Source organism: Scardinius erythrophthalmus (assembly GCF_964197995.2).
Source record: "Scardinius erythrophthalmus genome assembly, chromosome: 10".
Classification (NCBI taxonomy): Eukaryota; Metazoa; Chordata; class Actinopteri; order Cypriniformes; family Leuciscidae; genus Scardinius; species Scardinius erythrophthalmus.
In genome coordinates, this window is record NC_138230.1 from 38,707,561 (window position 1) to 38,730,652 (window position 23,092).

The window sequence follows — 23,092 nt, forward strand, 5'->3', positions numbered from 1 at the left end:
CAAAAGATTTTTTTTTTTTTTAGATGGTGTCAATATAATCTCAAAACATATAGTGCTGATTAGACTAAAATCAATAAAGTGTAGCATGTATTTTTTTTTTACACAAAATCAAACAATATAACACCAATAACCTGCTGATAATGAATTATATAAACATAATTCAATTTGAAGGTAAATTAATACCTTTTTCAGCTACAGAGAATCACCTGAAGCGTAGTATGATTTTTTCAATTTCATTCCAATATTTTTTTTAATCATAGATAAATTTATTTAAATTTATTTATATTCGTTTAGATTATATTGTTTAATATTATTTTATATGTTGTTACATCAGTCTATATATTGTATTCGATATTGTTTTCCTGTTTTGCTAATGCTGAACATGAAAAGCAAGTAAATGAATAATAATACATGTCATTAAAGTGGTGTACCATATGAAGGGGACAGGGGCTTTTTCAGGCACATAACTTTTTTTTTTTTTAAAGTGCAAATAATATTGTCAAACCATTTCATGTTATTTAATACAATGATATAAGTAATAAGATAATGCCTTTTGTTTATCCACTTTATTTGAAATGTTTTTTATGTCTAAAAAATCAAGGAACATGTTGGTCACCATATTTTGAGAATAATGCTGCTATTTAATGTACTGCATGCAAAAGTGTTCATTTGTCTCATCAAAATATTTCCTTTTATTTCTGTCTCTCTCTATAGTTGACTCCGGCGCAGCCCTGTCGCGCCCGCAGCGCCCCCTCTCGGCCCGGGCGGCCCACCATGCCCCGTCCATGAAGGGCTACCAGGTGAGTCGCAGTCTGTCTCAACACTCCTCTGGGCCTTGCTACTGCATGCCTGAGGATGGCGACACTGCGCGGGACTACATGCACCACCCTGACCACTACCAAGGGCACAATGACCACCCCTACTACCCGCCTGGTGGGCCCCCTGAAACCCTGGCCATGGTACCATCTGGTGGAGGCACCTTCCCTCGCTCACACCCCAGTCAGCCGCAGCCCTACGACTCCACGTGTGAAGAGTGTTTATCCTCGGGAGTTCATGGCCACGGGCATAAGATGCACCGTATCCCGCCCAACCTTCTGGATCAGTTTGAGAAACAGTTGCCCTTCCACCCCGACGGCTTCCACACCCTGCAGTACCAACGCGCAGCCAGCGGGGAGCAACGCAGCGAGAGTCCAAGTCGCATACGGCATCTGGTGAACTCGGTTCAGCGTCTCTTTGCCAAGTCTCATTCCCTAGAGACGCCATCTAAACGAGAGTTTAACGGCACCCGTGGGGGAGAGTATCGGGAAAGGGATAGGGGGCACCGCAGCGGTGGCGAGGAAAGCGGTGGACATCATTATTCGGGAACACACCAGTCTCGCTCCGCCCGTCGCAACAAGAGCCGAGAACGAAGCAAGAGCGGAGACTCCCGCCACGAGTCTCGCAGCTCCCGCCACCGCAGCAAAACAGCTGGCTGGTGGAGCTCCGATGACAACCTGGACAGCGACAGCAGCTTTCTGGTGGGTGCGGGCAGGGGCGGTCGGGGGTATCCCACTGGACACGAGACCCTGGATGCTGCCATCCAGGAGCTTACCCTGAGGAAATCTAAGGGTCCACCTCCAGGAGAGTGCATGGCTTGCACCAACATAGCCATGGCAGGGGACAGCGGACACTCTCTGAAGAGGAGCACATGGTCAGCCATGACGGTCAGTCAGGCTAGAGAGGTCTATCCATCTTCACGTGGTGGTGGAGGTGGTGGTGGTGTTGGTGGTGGAGGTGGAAGTGGAGGAGGAACAGGAAGAGGTGGAGGAGGATATGACAAGGCATTGGTTCCTCTGGATCCCAAAATGAAGGAACGGTCACTCCACTATCTGCAGGCAAGTTCTGTTTATATGTGCATGTGACGACGATGTGCAAAATTCAGAAGTGAAGAATCGGCACCCTTTCAATTAATGAGTGTGAATTTGAATCTAATTGGATCTAATCAATCAATCAATAAATCAATCAATATCTATCTATAAAAAATATCTATTGTTCTATCATGCCATAATGTCTATCTGCATTTGTAATGTAAAGACATTGTCAATTCAATTCTGAATGGCGTACAACCTCAGTATGTATATGAGACAAACTTTTACAATATGTGAGTCTATTTTGAAGTCAGTGCAGTGACCCCAAATTGGCTCCCACTGAGATTTCAATATTTATGTGCAGTCTCTGTTCTCAAATACAATCAGTCTGCTGTCCTTATTGACTTGCAGATTCATTTCATTGTCAAAAGAATTAATCTGTCTGCAGAGATGAGTTCTGCACTAAATGACAATTTCTGTGAGAGAAACGGAAAAAAAAACAACAACATAAGTTGATGATTATGTTTGTTATCAGCTGCTAGCTGTGAAGAATGGAGCCTGATGCTATTTCCAGCATCTGTCAGCTCAGTGCGAAAGGGTGAAAAACTGTATCGGAGGATACAGGAAAACAACACATTAACCCTTGGCCTGTATAAAACCCAATGTGAACACTCACAAACGCTGCTATTGATATCAGTAGTGAGCTGTGTGCTCCATTTCTCCTACTCATCTGCTCAATTACACACACATCACTGACGTCCTGCTTTGTGATATCAAGTGTCCTAGAATGCAAGATACTTCTTAGCATCATAATTCAGCTGCCTACATGGTTTGAATAGAAGGGCAACTGCATCATAAATGCATTGTTCTTACACACAGATATACTACAAGTGAAAAACAAACTCACTATGTATTTCATTATTCAGTATAAAACACATTGCAGGTTTGGTATTGATAAAGGAGCATTTGAGCCTTACTCACACAGCTATGGGGTCACAATATTTTCACCAAAAGATTGGGAAATATGATGCTATATGTCCACTCAGTAATATGGTGTAAATCAAGCAAAATACCATGATATTACCATCTGACACCACCACTGACCATGGTACTTCAGAACTTTTTTCAGAAAGTTTTGCTGCAGACAGATTTCCAATATGTGACTCTGGATCACAAAACCAGTCATAATTCGCACGGGTATATTTGTGGCAATAGCCAACAATACATTGTATGGGTCAAAATGATTGATTTTCTTTTATGCCAAAAATCATTAGGATATTAAGTAAAGATCATGTTCCATGAAGATATTTTGTACATTTCCTACCGTAAATATATAAAACATTTATTTTTGTGAGTGAATGCAGCACAATCACGAACACAAATGAACAACTTTAAAGGCGATTTTCTCAATGTTTCGATTTTTTGGCACCCTCAGATTCCAGATTATCAAATAGTTGTATCCCGGCCAAATATTGTCCTATCCTAACAAACCATACATCAATGGAAAGCTTATTTATTCAGCTTTCATATGATGTATACATCTCAATTTCAAAATTGTGACCCATGTGACTGGTTTTGAGGTCCAGGGTCACATATGTCTCCAATAGCTTTATGTGCTGTTAAAAAATAACTTCAGAAACTACATGAACAAATGACACAGATTGACAATTGGAAGTTCTATCCTGAGCTGTACTGTATGACCTGCTTCTTCCTTGATGAATGAGCAGCACATACTGTACTTGGACTCAACTACTGTTTTCCTTTCTATTTTTCGCTTTCTTCTCACATACACTCTTATCCTCACTCACTGTGAACACAGTTATTTATGCTACCACAAATACTTATTTGTGGACACACACAAATGGGGGAGGCAACTCTATCTGAAATGACAACAGGTTAAATGAGGATAATTTTTCTGAGTGCCTCCTATGCACTCTCCCACACTTCCCACCGAGTGTCCGCACATTATGGTTATGTTTCTAAGGTAACAGGACAGAGCAATAGGAGGTTACACTCCTTTCCAGGTACAACACTGAGCCACAGTTGAGCACCACTTATGAAATAAAGACTACAGATTCACACTATCCTTGTGTGCATCCTGTTGTTTTTTAGCAAACACCAGTGGGAGTCCTGGCTCAGTGGTATGGAAGCTTGTTTCCGCCACAGAATAAAACATTTTAAAAGATAATTGTGACTTTTTATTGCAATTGCAATTGCAAGAAATAAAGAGATTTATTTAGCAATTGCGAGTTATAAAGTCCAATTCTGAGGAAATAAAAAGGAAACTTTTTCTCAAAATAGCGACTTTATTTCTCACGATTCTGACTTTATAACATGCAATTGTGAGTTTATATCATGATATTCTGACATAATAACTCACAGCTGCTAGTTTATATCGAGCAAATTTGAGTAAAAAATCAGAACTGCTGGATGTAAACTCGCAATTGTGAGAAAAAAAAAACTACCTTATTTATTTTGTTATTCAGTGAAGCTTATTCAGCTTCCATAGAGAAGAGATGTCATTGCAAGAGGGATGGGAAGGTATTTGTAATAAAGATTATGAGGGGTCATGAATTTTAAAGAAAATATGATGTGCATTGTTAAATCATTTATAATAAACACCGTAATATTACATAAAAAATAAGAATTGCCAATTTTGATTTCAGCGTGACTTTATATTATGGAAATATTATGATATATTCTGTGAATAAATACAATTATTATATAAAAATGTAATAGTAATTAATTAACTATTTTATATATATATATATATATATATATATATATATATATATATATATATATATATAGGCTATATAGGCTATATAGGCTATATATATATATATATATATATATATATATATATATATGAAGAGTTCAGATGCAAAAGCCTCTAAGTGCCATCTGAAATTTTCTTCTAGAATGATCATTTTTATCAAGCTTGTGTATTTAAATTCAGTAATTTTACTGAAATGACAATTAATAGGTAATTTTCATTGCCATTTAAGTGAAATTACTGAACTTAAATATACGAGCTTGATAAAAATGATCATTCTAGAAGAAAATTTCAGATGGCACTTAGAGGCTTTTGCATCTGAACTCTTCATATATATATATTTTACACACACACACACACACACACACATATATATATATATATATATATATATATATATATATATATATATATATATATATATATATATATATATATATATATATATATATATATATATATATATTTGTTTTTTTGTTGTTGTTGTTGTTTCTTTTTTTAGATGACAGCATGACGCTTCAGTCCCTATCGTGGTAGTGAAGGAACATATCAGGCTGTGTTGGGGAAGTGATAGGTCCGATAGTTTGTGACCTGGCAGTTATCATTTTTATTGCAGCCACGCTATGTCACATCATGCGTAGACTTCAAACACCTGGCGCTTGAAGAAAAGAAGACCAGTTTCAGCAAAGCATAGACCGAATAGCAGCTGTGAGAAAGCACAATAAGCACCAGGTGCACCCCATATCATTCCTGCTCTGTCCCCGGGCTCCTGAGTGGGAGAGAGAGAGAAAAGTCAATGCATTCTGACGGACATAACCAATGTGCCGTCTCCGGCATTCTCTGCTATTGTTGCCCAGGGCGACAGGAACGTGCATGGAGGTCTCGTCCTGACACTAATTTAACTTCCTGTAATATTAGCACTTGCAAGCTCCAATTACACAGAACATCAGCTTCAACGTGATAGAAATACATTCGGTCAGTCGCCACTTTTGTTTTGCTATTTGTCACAGTGAGACAACCAATCAACTTTCATACACTCCCACTCAGTATGGTACACACATACATACTGTATATCCACTCCTTCAATGGTCACTGTGTAGCTACATACATTGTCATAGAAAGCAGTGTAGGAAAATAACTAACTACACATAGCAACATTGCTGCACTATTAAGTCGCGTGACAACATGTCGGTTATCTGAGTGTGTAGCATGACAATTGCTATTTTGCGGTTTTTGTTCACATTGTGTTGACGCGGTAAGAATCAAACATGCTTTCTTAAATGTTCACTTTCTCTGTATAGTGTTGGTAAGTCCAGATCATTGGACTTGTGATACTTTTCACACAAGAATAGCTTGACTATAGTTTGAATACTTAAAGCAAGTCTAAGCTACAAGCTAGTTATGATTTAAAGTAACTGACATCCAGATAACCCGCATCTAGTCCCCCATCAGTGCTGATTGTTTGTTCCATCATGAAGAGCAACTGGTCCTGAGGGACCTGAGGTCTTACAGTGATAGCTGACGGCGGAGCAGCTGACTCAGCTACCCTGAGCCTCTGGAGAGGAAGAAACCCAGCTGTGGGCGCAAGCTCAGTTGGGACTCATCGCTGGAGAGCAGTTTTTTGATGTGATCTGATCTGAAGACATGGGGATAAACCAGATGAATCCTCTATTACAAGTCAGCCGATCTGTGTCGCAATTAGCAGGGGAGCGGAAGGAAGTGAAATGTGTCAATATAATGAGAACGAATACCAGGGGCGGTAGGGGGAAAAATAAGAGGATGAGAATAATAACACAGGTTGCAAGGAAGGAAAGTGGGTTTGTGGAAAGAGGGATGGGGGAATCAGTGATCTTAAAGTCATGAAATCAAAGCTGACAATTATTGTTTTCATGGAATATTCCAGTATTTATTGATTTATCCATGCACATCATTATTTTATTTCAGTTCATATGCCCTTGTAATCTTTAGTCAGTGTTTACTTATGTGTTTGAAGTGGCGCAACTGTGGGAAAACCTGTCACTCTCATGACAATTCATAACTATTTTATGTGTTGGCAAATTGGTGGATAATTTGTATGAATTTGTGCGATCTCAGCCCTATGTGTTCAAATGATCTGCTAACGCCCCTGTGACTGGTATGTTTAGGGGTGGACCTTCACGTGTAAATTCTTTTCAATAACCATATGTTTGTGTACGATTAGCTCATACTAAATCGCCACTTCGTAACATTTGCATTTTTCCATGAGTTCAGGTTGTTCACTCAAATGAAGACTTACTTTCTTCTGCAGAACATAAAGGAAGACATTAGTTTTGACAGCTGTTTTTGCCAAAATAATAAAAGTCAATGGCAAACAAAACAACATTGTATATGGACAAAAAAAAATGCAATGATATTCTTCAAAAGATTTTCTTTTATGTTCCACAGAAGAAAGTCTTACAATTTTGGAACAACAACAGGGTGAATAAATGACTACAGAAGTGTCGGTTTGTGTAGAGTATCCCTTTAAATTAAAATGATCTCATTATTTACCCACCTGCAAGTCATTTCTTGCACATACTGTATGCTGTTATATATATATTTTTTTTAACTGAACAATATTTAGTGAACTATTCAAAATGGTCAGAAGGAGGCCAGTTATGTGAAAGTTGTGTAAGAAAAAATATAACATTATTGCAGTGACATTACTCCAACTTTTGCATTTTTCTTCTGCATTTAAAGTACAGAATAGAAGTCTGAGGAAAAATGAAGAGAATGGTAGAGATGCTCAAACCAAGGACTAGAAAAATGGATGATCAGCTTCTCAAGAAGATGTAGTTAAGCTCTTGATTCAAACTGATCTTTGTGTATGTGTGTTTATGTGTACATAAGTGCACATGCGTGTATTTCAAGGAAGATAGGAGGGGGTGGAGACAAAAGAAACAGATGGATAGAGAGATCAAGTTGCATCATCCTTTGAAAGAGGATGACCTTTAAATACCCCACTGAGTGGTCAATTGGTATGTAAGGCATTCTCTCTCTCTTTCTCTCTCTCTCTCTCTCTCTCTCTCTCTCTCTCTCTCTCTCTCTCTCTCTCTCTCTCTCTCTCTCTCTCTTTCTCTCTCTCTCTCTCTGTGTGTGTGTGTGCGCAGTTTCTTTCTTCTGTTGAACACAAAAGAAGATATTTTGAAGGATGTTGATAATCAAACAGTTGAAGGTAGACATTGACTTCTATAGTAGGAAAAAAATACTATGGAAGTAAATGGCTACTGTCAACTGTCTGGTTACCAACATTCTTTAAAATGTCTTCTTGTGTGTTCAACAGAAGAAAGAAACTCTTACAGGTTTGGAACGACATGAGGTTGAGTAAATGATGACACATTTTTCATTTTTGGGTGAACTATCCCTTTAAGTATGCTAATCATATTTAAAAAAAGAGAGCTGAACTATAAATAAAACATGATACCCAGATAAAACAGTGAGGAGAGCAGCAAGTTTAAGAGGGAACATCCTCTTGTCAAATACAGAAAATACTGGACCTGTGTCTGTCTCACTTCACCATGAATTGAAAGAATTATAGGTTCTTTTATTAAATGTCTAGCCACCTTAAAGTCGCAGTGCAATTTGTAAGACAGACTTTTTTATTTTATGTGTACAAAATATGTGACAGAGAGCAGATGCGGAGGTAAAAACAGCAATAAGACACAGCGATGCTATCAGAAAAGGATATGGCTCTGGAGAGGAAAATTCATGAAAATAAATAATCTTGCCTCTCCCCTCCATAACCTGCTATCTCCCCACATCTGCACTGTGTCCATGCCCCAGCCGAGGGGCAGCTCTTGAGTGTGATGACAGCTCTAAATGTACAGCTGGTGCCTTTCATCCCTGTCAACCAATCAGATTTCATTTTACTCAGCTGCCCTCAGTTCAACCTTTTGTTCCCCCTGGTCATGCTGTAGCCAGAAAGCCACAGCTCTAACAAGGCTGTTTTTTATATATACATAAACCTTTAGTTGCATTATCAATGCATTTTCTCTCATATCAGTGGTATTTATTTACAGAACATTAAGTTTAGGTCCTCGTTTTTAGCATTGGGACTTTTCACTCTCAGTCTGCGATTTAGTGGTGAGGTTTTCCAGTGACTCTTCCTTCAGGTTACATGGATAGGTGGAGACAAGTGACTTTCTCATATTGAGATAGACATTGAATCATTTCACTCAAACTGTTCGTTCAAAACACTGATTCATTCAACAATAAAACTAGTGACTGTCTATTTGAGTGAGTCATTGAATCATTTACTTATCTGATTCATTCAAAACACTGATTTGTTCAGCTATGAAGCAAGTAAATGGCTGCATCCGAAATAGCATTATTCCCTTGTTGGCAAAAAAAACTGAATGTGAAAAGGATTCACAATATTCAACAGTAAGTGAAAAGTACCTGGAAGACTTGCTACTTTCAATGAGATTCTGAAATGCACATCAAGGGAAATGAGTTTTGAATGTCAGTGGAGCGATGCAACTGACGCCGGTAAGTCACATGACAATGACAACTACATAAATGCTAATGTAGTATGTTCGGAATTTCATTCATACTACACCCATTAATACTACTATATATATATAACATACTTTTAAACAGTCGCAAAGTAATACTTATTTAAATTAAGTAGCCTACCTACTCAGAGAGTGTGTGATTTTGGATGCATGAATCCATTTAATAATTCACTCATCTGATTTATTCAAAAACATTGATTCATTCAGAAACGAAACAAGTGACTGTCTTAATGAGTGATCCATTAAATAATTCACTCAGCTTATTCATTCAAAAACAAAAATACATTCACGAAAGAAACAAGCAACTGTCTGGGTGAGTCAATGAATCATTCTCACGAACCGACTCATTCAAAAGATTCAAAGAAAATGCCAATATTGTGTCTAAACTATAAGTTTATCATTATTAACTTCTTGTGTTGATATAGCACATCCTCATCCCTCATCAGTTTCATAAGTAAAGGCAAGACTGAGAGCAAGTCATGTGTCTCTTGCAGGTGCCCTCAGATGACTGGTGTGGTGGCGGTCCGTCAGACAGTGGTGGGGAGATCCCCTGCAGACGTATGCGCAGTGGCAGCTACATCAAGGCCATGGGGGACGACGACAGCGCTGACTCAGACGGCAGCCCCAAAGCCTCACCCAAATCAGCCCTCATCGCCCAGAGAGAAGCCTTCCGCCGGTCCGTCAGCATGGACCAGCGCTCCTCCACCACATCCAAGTCAGTAGTCACTTGGTTTTCAGTTTGTACTACTACCATGTAGTAGAAGTGCCAGCTGAGACTTTAATGGAGTATTCTTCTCCACAGGTACTCGTGTAAACAGTGCACAGATGTGTACCCGAACAGCCGCACTACGCCTAAAGGCCACCCTCGCTCCCGCAGCTACACACGCTCTCTGACCAGCGCTCAGGTATAACACACTCACACAATGCACAGTGTTTACACATATAGTAAGTTATTCAAGCCATTTTAATTGTCCTTAAATAACCAGTTTGGGTGGTTGCTTGGGCAAAAATAGGTGATTGCTAGGGTGTTCTGCTTCTTGGTTGGGCATAACTAGCTAGTGACGGTTGTTCTGGTGATTACTAGGCTGTCCTGCTAGTTGCTAGGGCATAACTTGGTGGTGGCTTGGGTGTTCTGATGATTGCTAGGCATGGAGTTCTGGGTAGTACACTCTAAAAAATGCTGGGTTGTTTCAACCCATGTTTGGGTCAAACATGGGTCAAATTTTTTTTAACCCAACGATTAGGTTTGTCTATATTTGACCCAAACATGGGTTGAAACAACTCAGCATTTTTAGAGTGTAGCTAAGGCATAACTAGTTAGTTCCTAGGGGGGTTTAGGAGACAGCTAAGGTATAAGGTGGTGGCTTGGGTGCTCTGTTGGTTGACTCAGGGCTTGTTAGGGTGTTCTGGGTAAATACTGATTGGCCCAAGTCAAAAGAGACTTATGACTTACTGCTCTGAGAATAATATTCTGATCCCAAGATATAACCCTAAATCAGAGCATAATAATAATGTGCAGAATTAGTTGATACATGAACAATATACGTGTTCAGTTGCATGAACAGTTATATGCAGAAACATATGAATCTCAATCTTAATTGAAACATGGTCTATAGGCCCGTTAACACCAAGGATGATAACTATAAAAGATGTGGTTCTAAAAATCGTTCTCAATATTAAAGAATAGCACCACAGCTATAACGATAACAGCACAGAGAAACGCTATGGTTGGAATCACTTTCAGAATGATTTTATCCAGCTGATGAATGATGAAAACATTGACAGCCAATCAGAATCCATTCTGCCGTAAAGAGCTCGAGCATTTAAGCAGCAGATAAGCACCCGCCTAGAATAAACAGAATGCTTTCAGTGGACGCTAATATAGTTATCTTTATGGTTATCATTCTTGGTGTGAACGGGCCTTATGTGTGTGTTAGCTGAGCGACAGTCTGAACCTGTTTGGAGAGATGGAATCACAGGCTGTGGAGGCACTGGATCTACCCGGATGCTTCCGTACCCGCAGTCACAGCTACGTACGGGCCATCCAAGCTGGCTGCTCCCAGGACGATGACTGCCTGTCCGTCTTCTCCATGTCGGGCCCACAGGGGAGCATGAAGGGCGAAGCAGGTGAGTCATCAGCATGTGTTTATGTATGTGTGTGTATACCTAGTCTCCATGCTGTCACAGGGATTAGATTAGAGACTTAATGAGTTTTTGGATCAGTCTCATAGGAATTGCTGGAGAAACACGCTCCAGCCAAGGGATTTAGATCAAAACTACTTTCCTTCTATCTCTCCGCTCTCAGTATATCAAGACTGTAAACAAATGTTACATGGTAAACACTGTAAAATGCTCAAACTCCCTTGAGATCGTCTGTCTCCTTGACTATCCCCTGGGTTGTAGTCAAGATTATGGTGGCAGTGTTATTCTCGTCAATGAAATACTGAAATTAATTAATGTGACAAAAGCCAAAAGCCAAAATCTGTGTAAAAATTAACGCTGCATGGTTGTAATTGCAATGATATTTTATTCTCTCTATTATTTGGATGACTTTCCATCTTTTTTCATTGTCCCTTATTCTCTCGTTTAGAGTAGAGACTCTCACAGGAGATTTATTAAAGCCCTTGTGAAGTGTCAAAAGCATCCATCTGCAGTTTCCCAAGGCAACACTCATGATACACACCGTAGTGTGAGTGTTTTTAAGAGAGAGGGATGAGGAGAGGACAAGAGAGGTGGAAGGACGGCTTAGGCATGCTTTTTAAAAACTCCTTTTAATCTCCGAGTGTGTCCCACTGAATTTCATGTATCTGCTGTCAAGAGCTAGTGTGTGTGTGTGTGTGTGTGTGTGTGTGTGAGCGAGCTGATGTTACTTAAGCCATGAGGATGTGTCTAAAGCTTTTGAATGACTCTCGATTGGGAATTTTTAAGCTGTAATGTATTTATGTACATTTCTCCATGATTCTGTCATCTACAGTATATACAACAAAACTATATTTGCTTTTGTATGCATTCTCACAATTCTCTATTCTGTAAATTGTAATGCTTTTACAATTTACAGTTCTCAGTCTTCAGAAGCCATATGATAGCTCTGGGTTTCAAAATATCTATGCAATGGTAAAATAATAAAACTACACAAACAGAAATTTATGATGTAAATATAAAATAATTTGCAAATATTTCTACGTTTTTAGTAGCCTGGCTAACGTCAGACCTCTTTCTCATTGAGACGTGGTCTGGGAACCACATGTTCATTTTCTCATATTTGAGGCGTGGTTTACGAATGCCCAGAGCCGTTTATTGGGCGATACGAATGTCTATCAAATGCGCCTGCACATAGCTCATAGCCAATCGTTTCAATTATACCAGATGACGTATGTAGAGCGACAGAAATTCGACGAGGAAGAAGACGAAATAAACTTGCGTTCTAAACTACTTAGAACACTATCTAAGGCTGCATCGAAAGGTAACCTCGCGTCTGATGCCATGTTGGATCCATAGATATAAACAAATTGCTTCGGTGTGTTGCATAGACGTCGTCATCGTCTTGCTGCTCCCTCCCCGTTCTGTGATTGGTTCCCTTTTTGAGGGGAAAATCTGGTCCATGGTGTCCAGGCTGCCAAGCAGCGTGAATAAAATCGAGCTGCGCGCAAGGCAGCATGGGGAAACCCAGGCTACATTTTTAGATGAATTAGACGAATTTTGTATGTTTTAGTCCATATTGTACATTTCAGCATATATCGAAATGTGTAGTAATATTTTTATAAACTTTATTCAAACATTTCTAAGGATACTAAGGAGATCAGGGTTTTAGATGCAGAAGCTTTTTTATTTTGCGTTCTGGTCAAACGAAACTCAGAGGATGAAATTTTGAACATTGTGTTTCTATAAAGATGCTACAGGTTTGTCTTGATTGTAGTTTTTCATTGTGCTGGAAACATGTTTGTGTGTCCATGTTTTGTCTCAGCTAGAAAAATGGGCCTAGTACTTGAAGTCTTTGCATCCTCGGCGGAGAGTTAACTCAAAGAACGTTTGTTTTATTCTTTCTGTGGGGATTGTTTTGAGTGAACAGCCCTTCATTTTTCAAATGATTAATATAAATACAGGTCTCAACAAATCCTTTCTGTCTTTGTCGGTCTAGTGTTCCCGTACAGGAAAGGACCACCTCCTCTTCCCCCTCGCATGTCCAAGCCAATGATCTCCGTGACCGCTCAAAGCAGCACTGAGTCTACTCAGGACGCTTACTTCCAGAGTACAGGACAGCCCGTTCTGGTCCGGCCCAGACAGCACAGCAACTCAGTGGACCTGACGGGGAGCAGCGGGGGCCGTACCTCAAGAGGTGGGCATTACCTCGGAGGGAGCACGACGCGGGTCCGACAGAGCAGCAACTCTGCAGAGAGTCTGAACGGCAGGGCCCTTCAGAGCATCGGCTACCCCGGTGGACCTGGTCCAATGAAACCCAAACACAGCAGCTCGGCCGACAACCTACTGGAGGGGCCCAGGGGACCCAGGGACCGGCCTGGAGGCAGCCTGGGAAAATCGGCCTCTCTGCCCCAGAACAGTATGTCCCTAGCTAAAGCTCTGACTGGAGGAGAGGAGTTCAAACAGGAAGGACGAGGGAGGAAGTGGAGACCCTCTATCGCAGTGCAGGTATAAGAGGGGACTATCCCATGAGGGATACAGAATGATCTCTCTCTCATGTGCAACATTTTTGTTAAATGTCTCTCTGTGTGTTTTCCAGGTGGACAGCTCAGAGACATTGTCTGACTCAGACCCTGAAGGCAAAGCGCTAAGAGAAGTGCACTCCATAGGGGTTCAGGTGGAGGATGACAAGAGGTAGATCAAGCTTAATTTTTCTCGATGTATAAAGATCCCGGAACATTTTCCATAACAAATGGAATTCAATAGCACAGTTATCTTGTATTAAAGGAGTATTGAAGGGTTCCTCGCTTATTTTAAACAGCCAAAATGTCTTTTGTTTACATGAATCATGAGCTGCTACTTGCTACTGCTGGTTGGTGGCAGGTGGTATTAGTGGGAAGGACATTTCTCATTCTAGACAGCACTTAATTATTTTTTAACGCTCTTGAGTTCAATATGAGTCACATTGTTAATCTTTCCCGAAAGAGCAAGACAGTCCATTTTTAACTATGTATATTAAATGTGTTACATTTAATGATAAATAGATAATGATAAATAGGGTTGGAAGCTGATTACTTTTTCAGGAATGTCAGGAATTGTTCCATTTACTGTACAAATAAAATCAGATCCAAAGCACACACATCCAAAGCAAAGCAATGTGTTGCTCAAATTGGGTGCTCAACAAGGAAATGAATAAAAAACGGGAAAAAAAAGTCGGCACACCGTGGCTCCAAAAATCTGAAAAATTTAATGGTGGTAACGTTTCGAGGATGTAGGCTCTTCATCAGACGTAACGGCTTTTTGGAGCCATGGTGTGCCGATTTTTTTTCAAATGGTGTTCTTTTTCAGTGAATCAAACAGACACATGCCTAATCATAGCAGTTACTGACTGGTTGTTCATATGACAACATGTAGTTAAAGATTATGGGATTGGTCAGTAACATTTTATAATATTAATTAATGCTATATAGTAACAAATATGGTATTGTTTTAATATATACTTCAGGCCAATTATTTGATTTTGTATTTATGACTCATTCAAAAAGAATAGTCATTAAAAAATCTGATTAAATGCAACTTTTTCAAGAAATTTTTACTTTTCTCATCATTTGGCAATGGAATTTTACATTCCCCCATTTTACATTTACATTCTCGGTTTTGCGGTTTTGCGAGTGAACGCAAAGTTTCTTGGGGGAACGCAAAACTTTTGCGAGCGGACGCAAAATCATTCATTTTTTTTTTCTCTCCCATCTCATATGTTTTCCAACACCATGTCCTTTTAGTGGCTCTGCAAAATTATTATAATTTTTTATATTAGAAGGACTGTACTAAAAGAATAATTAAGTCCTTTACAATTAACATCCCTTATATATACATTGTATATATATATATATATATATATATATATGAAATGTGTTAAATTTTTTCAAGATGTTTGGAAACCAACGCATTTGCATGTTTTTGGGACTTTGCAGTTTAAGATAACATTAATATATTTCAGTGTTTGTTTTTAAGAACATGTTTGTGTTGGGTCCCTACTTGATGTCCAATGTGAAATCTAAGCAGTTGAGAACCAGTGCACTAGCTTATAGATTAGTTCAAATCTAACAGACATGTACTAAAAGCTACAGACATAGACTAAAAGCTTTTTGGGCTCTTTAAATATCTCTCTTATATTTCCCTTCATTCTCCAAATTTGTGAAAAAGTTGTCAGGGGTGGTTGGTTTATTTCTGAGGTGGGGAGTGTGAATGTGTCACAGTGTTAGATGAGCAAGAGGTGCAGGTGCAAGGTTCACACACACGCACGCAAGCAAACGCACACACAGTGGGTGTACGTGCTAGGAACACGGAGTGAGGTGAGAGGGTATAATTAGGCAGCCATTACGCAACACTGCAAAACCTGTGAAATGATGTCATTGTCACTCATCCACGAATTAGCTTTGTGCCTTTTGATCATTAATTACCATTGTCAGCCTCTTTCTTGATTTAGCAGAAACTAAATATTGGTTTGAAGTCATTGGGGTCATATTTCATGTAGGCTATTTTTGGCATTTATTAAAGGCGTGGTTTAGGTTTAATTAGTTCAAGCTCAATCAACAGTATATTTGGCATAATGTTGATTTGCACAAAACATAATTTCCAAGTGTCGTTAATTTTCCAAAAAAAAAAAGTTATAGTTATGGTTGTTACAGTCTCTGTTACATTTGCAGCACTTACAATGGGGGGAAATCTGTAAACATTAAAACACTTTCAATAGTATAGCCACAAGATGTAAACAATATGAGTTTTAATATGATTTTAGTGTGCTAAATTGCTTACTAAAATAAAGAAGTGTGAAGTCCGCACACTGACGTTAACTGCTTCCAAATGGATTTTATTAAACAAGGCAACGTTTCGACCCTCAGGTCTTCATCAGGCACAATATCAATGTGAAGTAAAAACAACCTTAAATAGACACAGGTGATCACCCTAATTGGGCACACACACACACACACACACAGAAACATGTGACAAGTACAGATCATGTAAAAAAAAAAAAAAAATTATAATAATAATAAATGATTAAATCTATTCACTAAGGGGATAGTGTCAAAAATTGCTAAATTGCTTACTAACCTTTTCTCTGCAAAGTTGCATCCAATTTTGCAACTTTGTTGCTATGACAATGCAACGCCATAAACCCTAAAATTATGATTTTTAAAGCTCAGATAATACACAAATACCTTCATAAATTGACCCCATATACTTCCATTGTAAGTGCCTCACTGTAACTTCATTTCTTGGTTTGTTTAAGTTGAAATTACTTTTGTGGTAATGAATGTTACGCCATAAATCCGGTAAATATTATCTCTATATCAGTAACTACATATAGTTCTATCGGTCTACCACTACATTTGAGTTTAATTGTCCTTTTGTTTGCTCCAGACGAGCCCGTTTCAAACGCTCCAACAGTGTGACAGCGAGTGTCCAGGCTGATCTTGAGACAGAGGGTTTTGGTGGGCTGACCGTCCCCACTCAAGACAAGGGCCTGCAGTTTGGCTGCTCGTTCCAGCGGCACTCGTCTGAACCGGAATCAGCCGGTCAGTTTGCAGAGTATCGCACAGTGCACACACAGGGCCAGTGGGCCTACCGTGAGGACTACCACAGCGGTTACACCACCGAGCCCGGCCCTCCAGAACTGAGGGCCCTGCCCCGCTCTCACTCCCCTCTGCCTCTGGCCCCCGAGCGCGGAGTGGGAGGTTGGAGCGAGGGCCCGCGGAGCCTCCCAGATTCGGGCCGAGCCTCACCCTGCTTACGGGATGGAGAGTTCTTCCTCCGGCTCCTGCAGACAGAGGTAGAGAGGATGGAGGGATGGTGCCAGAACATGGAGAGAGAGGCAGAGACGAATGAACTGCCGGAAGACGGTGAGTGAGGAATAACAGAAGAGATGGTTGGAGCAGACATTGACTAAAAGCCCCAAAACACTCATCTTGAATTTGTTGTGTTTTTCCCACAATTCTTTCTGTTTAAATGTTGTTGTTTTTCCCCTGCTCTGGTTTTTTTTTTTTTTTGTGGTTCAGTGTTGGAACTCATCAGAGGAGCTGTCGGCAGTGCTCAGATGCTCATGTCACAAAGAGTCCAGCAGTTCTTTAGGATGTGCCAACAGAGTGTGGTGAGTGCTTTGCAACTCTTTCTGTTGTGGATAAAAGGGAGGACGTCCTTACTTACCTTTTATCTTCATCTTATGTTTTTATTTTAAAATAGCCACCACAGTAATACAGGTGGTAAAACAAAAAGAGATTGGCATTATTTTACAGTATAAAGGCATATAATGTTTAACTATTTACAGATACAGTTAAGGAATCTTACAGTTAACAAGTTTTTACTGTAGCCTTTTACAGTTTTTTTTTTGGTAAAAATGACATTTTATCAATGATTTTAGTAATCTGTTTGAACTGAACTGTTTAAATGAACCGATTCACCAAAATGATGAAGTGATTTAAGAAAATGAATCAGACCTCTCAACACTAATGGCTATACACTCAATAGAAGTTCTTTATAATGTCTCTTTCTGTGTGATTTCTAAATAAAGCACTGCAGTGATGACGTATTTTACTAGGCCAACCCAGAAGTTCATCAGCATCAGCATCAGCCTTGTTCCCTCAACAAAAACCCAATAGGATTTTTCCATTGGCCTTTGGATTATTGCTGAAAATAAGATCTGTGACCAAACAAAAGCTCAAAAATGAACACAGGTTTTTACGAATTTTGAAGTCTAAATATAATCAGCTGAAGTAAATATGTAGGCTATAACTAAACCACAGTTGCATGATTTTAATAGTTACATTTCCATCCACCTATTTTTATGCACATTTTCGGATGCTGCATAAAAAACAAAAAACAAAAAAAATAACCTTGGATGGAAACGGCAAGATGACCATACATTATTTATCCAATAAACTACGATGAAAACACGTTTACAGAATAAATCCCTCGAAGCGCAACAAAAAACTCATGTGACTTTTCCTCAACAATGGATGTGATTGGATAACTGGACTAACCAGTGGTCTAATTTCATTGCACAGCATCTCAAATGTTGGTTTGAGATGCTTGAGTAGGCGGGGCGGGCTTAGCATAATGACGACGACGGTTACCTGCCACTTGAAAACAAAGAAGAGCGGCTGCTGCTGGAGAACATCTTTTGAATCGGCTTTGTCCGCGACTCTGGAGGACTTGGAGTTAGGTTTTTCTTCGAGAAAAGAGCAAAGAACGGCACTTAAGCCATTCTTAAAAAAAGGAAGATGTGTTCGTAGTTTTGCGCGGCCAGATATGGCAAAAGTTGAATCTATCAACTAAGCTCCGCTGTTTGGAAACGCTCTGGTTGGTTGAAGCGCTGTCCTATTGCGTGCAGAGGGAATTTGAAAGACAGCCGTTTATCCCGCCCCTCGGATTGAGCCGTGTCTATGGTGAGTTGCCAGACCCAACATCTTGATGTAGGTCTGGCTTGCCAGGCTATCGTACTATGGTAGGTAAGCAGCGAGTTACGTCATTGTACGGGAAACACACCCCTGTTCGGTGTGATGGCATTTAATGTCCGTGACAAACTCTGTAGTCCCATTTAGCCACTTCTCAGCGACAGCCATTTTCAAAACAAGTAAAATCACACGGGGATAGAAGTTATGCCGTAGAGTAAAATGTGAAAATATCTCGAGGCATTTAACAAAAACTCAGGATGATGGAACTGTAAGTGCAAAAATACTAGATCATTCTTGTGTTTTGGCCTACGAAAATATGTCATCCCTGCGGCACTCTATAATATCCCCCACTCTTCTCATAGGATCCTTCATCATACCCTCAGCCCACCACTCAGGATCTGGCAGGTTACTGGGACCTCCTCCAGCTAGCCATCGAGGACGTGAGAGTGAAGTTTCAGGACCTCCAGCGGCTGAAGGACTCGGGCTGGCGGTTGCCTCCTGAGAAGAAGGTGAGAGTGGAGATCCGCTCTGCTCCAGTCACTGCACAGCTCCACTCCAGTGCCAAAACAGCAGCGGGCAGGAGAACCGCTCGTGTGCTGGGTCCCAGCAACTCTCTGCCATCACACAAACACCTCAGCAAGAAATGGAACTAAACTAGAGGGGGGGGGGGAAGACATGCATGTTCTGGAATAACAGCTGATTTACTGCCTAAAGACCTGCTCATTTGCTTTGAGATATTAAAGCCTAACAAATATGTAACTAATATCTCTGTTTTCTTTCTTTTTACTGTCTGCTGCTTCCACAATGTCATGCTCATCCTAAAAAAACTAATCCAAAATCATTCTTATGTTGCAACTCCATGGTGCCGTCTCTTCTCCGTATATGTCCTGGTCTCCATCCTCTCTGCTTGTACGTGTGCGTTTTCGGTGTCCTTCCCTGCGTTCCCGTCCATCCCTGCATTGGTCATCCATGCTGTCACGCCACTCCCCCGCTCTTCCTCTCAGGAGGACAAGAAGGTTCCACCTCCATTACCAAAGAAGCCCATCGGTGGCGTAACGGGCAGCCTGAGGGCCGACAGCACAGCCGAGGCCGGGGGCATGCTGGTGGTCTCGCGTGGACGTAGCGTCCCCGAACGGGAGAAATCGCTGGACCTGGGCGAACGGCAGAAGCTGGAGACGCGGCGTAGGCTGCTCCAGACCAAACGCTCAGCTTCGTTCCGCCAGAATTCTGCCACGGAGAGCGCTGACAGCATCGAGATCTACATCACAGAGGCTCAGACGAGACTCTGAATCAGTCAGACACCCCGTAAACAACCACCACGGCTCTTCTCTGGCCCTCTGCACAGACCTCCATGTTACAAATCGGCCAGAGAGCGAGTGCAATTACTCACTTTAGCGTGATAGATAACTACAGATGGCCTACCAGTATGCTGCTGGTGTTTGGATGTGAGCTTACACGTTTTATTTGATTTTTTTGTTGTTGAGCAAGTGTTATTATTCTCACAAAAAAAGGGCTCAACCAGCACAACCAAGTGTCACATGATTGAGACTTTTGTAAGTCCACAAAATATATACAAATTTAAGGACTGTTTTAATGAACCAAGGCAACACATACGGGTGCAATATCACATATTAAAAGGATCTTATCTTGTAATTTTAAATAATAGACTTTGTTTTGATATAATCTTGGCAGTGTATGTGTTTGTTAATGGATTCCACAGTGCGGCGGACGTAGCCCCTTTCACTGTGACACTAGCGCACTCTTGTGCCCAGAGTAGAGCAATGCACCCTGATATAAATTTGGGCCTGAAACTGAATGTCTTAGCAGCGCAGTAGTAAAACTCAACAACGTTTGCAGTAAAGATAAATGCCTTTTTTTAAAAGCCAGTTATCAAACTGTCACAGGGATTTGTCTCCTGTATAGTGCAATATCACTTTGCAATTGCATTCAGGCTTCTGATGGGGAAAAAAACCCACACACACATAACAAAACCATTCAGGCTCTGAGGCAACAGCCACGCTTCCTGAAACAGGATGGTCTACATCATAAGACTCTTCAAAAACAGCAGCGGTTGTCCGAGGGGTGCAGAAGACAATCCTTAATTTCACACTTGACCTGCACACTGAAAAATTATCATTCAGAGGGAAAGGGAAGCATCTTGTTCATTTCACCCCTCTGCCTTTTTTTGTAACAGATGAAAAACATGAAATCAATGTAGCTTCTACATTTTGCCTGAGTGCTTTAATTTTATTTAATTTTTATTTTATTTTTTTACTGATTTGTTTTCTTTTTTATTATTATTTATTTATTTATTTTGGGGGGAGAAATTAATTAGTTCCAGTTCCATTGTCTAGTGGTCTGGCCCACAACTTATTTCATGTAGTTATTATTATTATTATTGTCATTTCCCTCTTTAATTTTGTCTGAGGCTCAAACTAAATAATTATTTTAGAAATAAACAACACATTCTCACCCCAAGACGTCACTTTTTCGTCACTGTCAACCATGCTTCAATATCCGACGCACAAAGCACCCTTTAGCGTCCATATGTGACGCTTCGGTTATGGGTAGGTTTAGGTATGTGGTAGGGTTATGCGTCTCATATGGACGCTAAAGGGTGCTTTGAGCGTCAGATATTGAAGCATGGTTGAAAGCGTCAGTATATGACGACTTGGGGATGAGAACGGGCTGAAATAAAAGCTTGTGTCCACTTTAAAAAAAAAATGCTGTGTTAGTTTAAGTGGTGAAGTTTTGTGTTTATGAAAGAAAGGAAACATTAATGAAAATATAATGTGATTGTGTGCATTCAACTTTTAATTTGGATGAAAGCAACCTGGAAACCAGATTACACAATCATTCTTGCAAACTCATTGTCATACTTGTTTTGGGGTTGTTTTTTTTGAGAAAAGGAAAAAATGTTGATTGCATGAACATTCGTTTGTTTTTGGTATGTTTAACCATGGAATAAGATGGAAAATATTTTATTGGGAGATGTATATTTTATAAAGTAAATTTTTAGATTAGCAGATGAACATTTGTTGTCAAAAGTGATGTTCAAATATGTAAAAAAAAAAAAGAAAGCTCTGTGGACTTTATAGAAGACTTTAGACAGAATCGGGTTGCTTTCCTCTTATTTCTTTTGTCAATCTTGAAATGGACTGGTTAAAGACTTTTGACAAAAGAACAGACGGTTGACAGCCACTTGCCATGTTGTCCACGGGCGAAAAATATAATCTGTTTTCTGTCTTGACTATCTACACGTGCCTAACAGCATAGTGTGTGTTTTTTTTTTTATCTAACTATTCAGTATTATATTCAATACAAAATATATAACTCACACAATATGTATTGCTATAATAATTTGATTTGTTACACCTCATCCAGCTAATAACCACCTCACACTGGATGTTTATGTAACCTGCATGCTTTTATTAATCCATGAAAAAAAAAATGAACTCTTCTATCAAAACTGTAGATCTGTATCCTCTGTCTGGAAAAAGACAGGAGTATTTATCTATTTATTTACAATAACATTTCTGTATCTTAATCTCATCTCATTTATTATTCTGACAGTTATTTCAGACATTTGCAGTATGTTTTTTTTTTATTTACTGTTGCCAATCATCTCCTTTTTATTATTTATTTATTTATTTATTTATAACATATATTTTTTAAACTTGAAAATGGTTGTATTTACAGTCAACTTACACGAAACAGCGAGTCTATGCGACAGAAAAGCACAACAGATTTCCTCTTCCACTGTGAAGGACTTCCTGCCTTCTCAAAACACTGAAAGACTATGTTTGACACGCCGTTGGGGTTTCCAGTGCGAGAAATGGGATGATCTCTTATCAGGGCCATTTGTTTTTGATATACCAACGAAACTTAATTTCAAGCAAGACTGACCGACCACACTTTCCCCCCTCCCCGCCAACTCGCTTGCCTTTTTAGGCTCAAATGGACTGCTCAGAAAGACTATTTTGATGGCCTTTCTATTCTAACCAACATTTTCCAATGTAACTGGATTGATGGAACCTAATCAAATACAATATTAATAACTGTGTCTCTTGCTGCATCATGTAAAGCTTCCCATGTCAACACATGACCCGATCGGTATGCTGATTGTCGGTTCTTGAGACACCTGGTGCCTCTTAATAGGTCAGAATGGATGGCTGACACTCTCTGCCATTGCTACTTTAAACTGAAAAACGAGTCTCAAAAGTGTTGGCGAAGCCTCTGTATGTGCCGTAACCAGATTTAGCTAGAGTAAGTGATGAATATTTCTTCGTAGCACAGAGGAGCTTGTAGCAGTGTGACGTAGACGTTACGTTGGATTCTATACCA

At 39.9% G+C, this 23,092-nt stretch overlaps 1 protein-coding gene across 1 annotated transcript; it reads left to right on the forward strand.

Annotated features, from left to right (window-relative positions):
* Nucleotides 1-728: 728 nt before the first annotated feature.
* dlgap3 (discs, large homolog-associated protein 3) lies at nucleotides 729-20,037 on the forward strand (the record flags this gene model as incomplete). Its single annotated transcript, XM_081375780.1, has 10 exons — nucleotides 729-1,874; nucleotides 9,650-9,870; nucleotides 9,958-10,060; nucleotides 11,093-11,282; nucleotides 13,294-13,802; nucleotides 13,894-13,988; nucleotides 16,719-17,197; nucleotides 17,354-17,445; nucleotides 19,111-19,257; nucleotides 19,753-20,037. Exons 1-10 carry the CDS (start codon nucleotides 786-788, stop codon nucleotides 20,035-20,037), a joined length of 3,210 nt encoding a protein of 1,069 aa, XP_081231906.1. The 5' UTR covers nucleotides 729-785.
* Nucleotides 20,038-23,092: the final 3,055 nt, after the last annotated feature.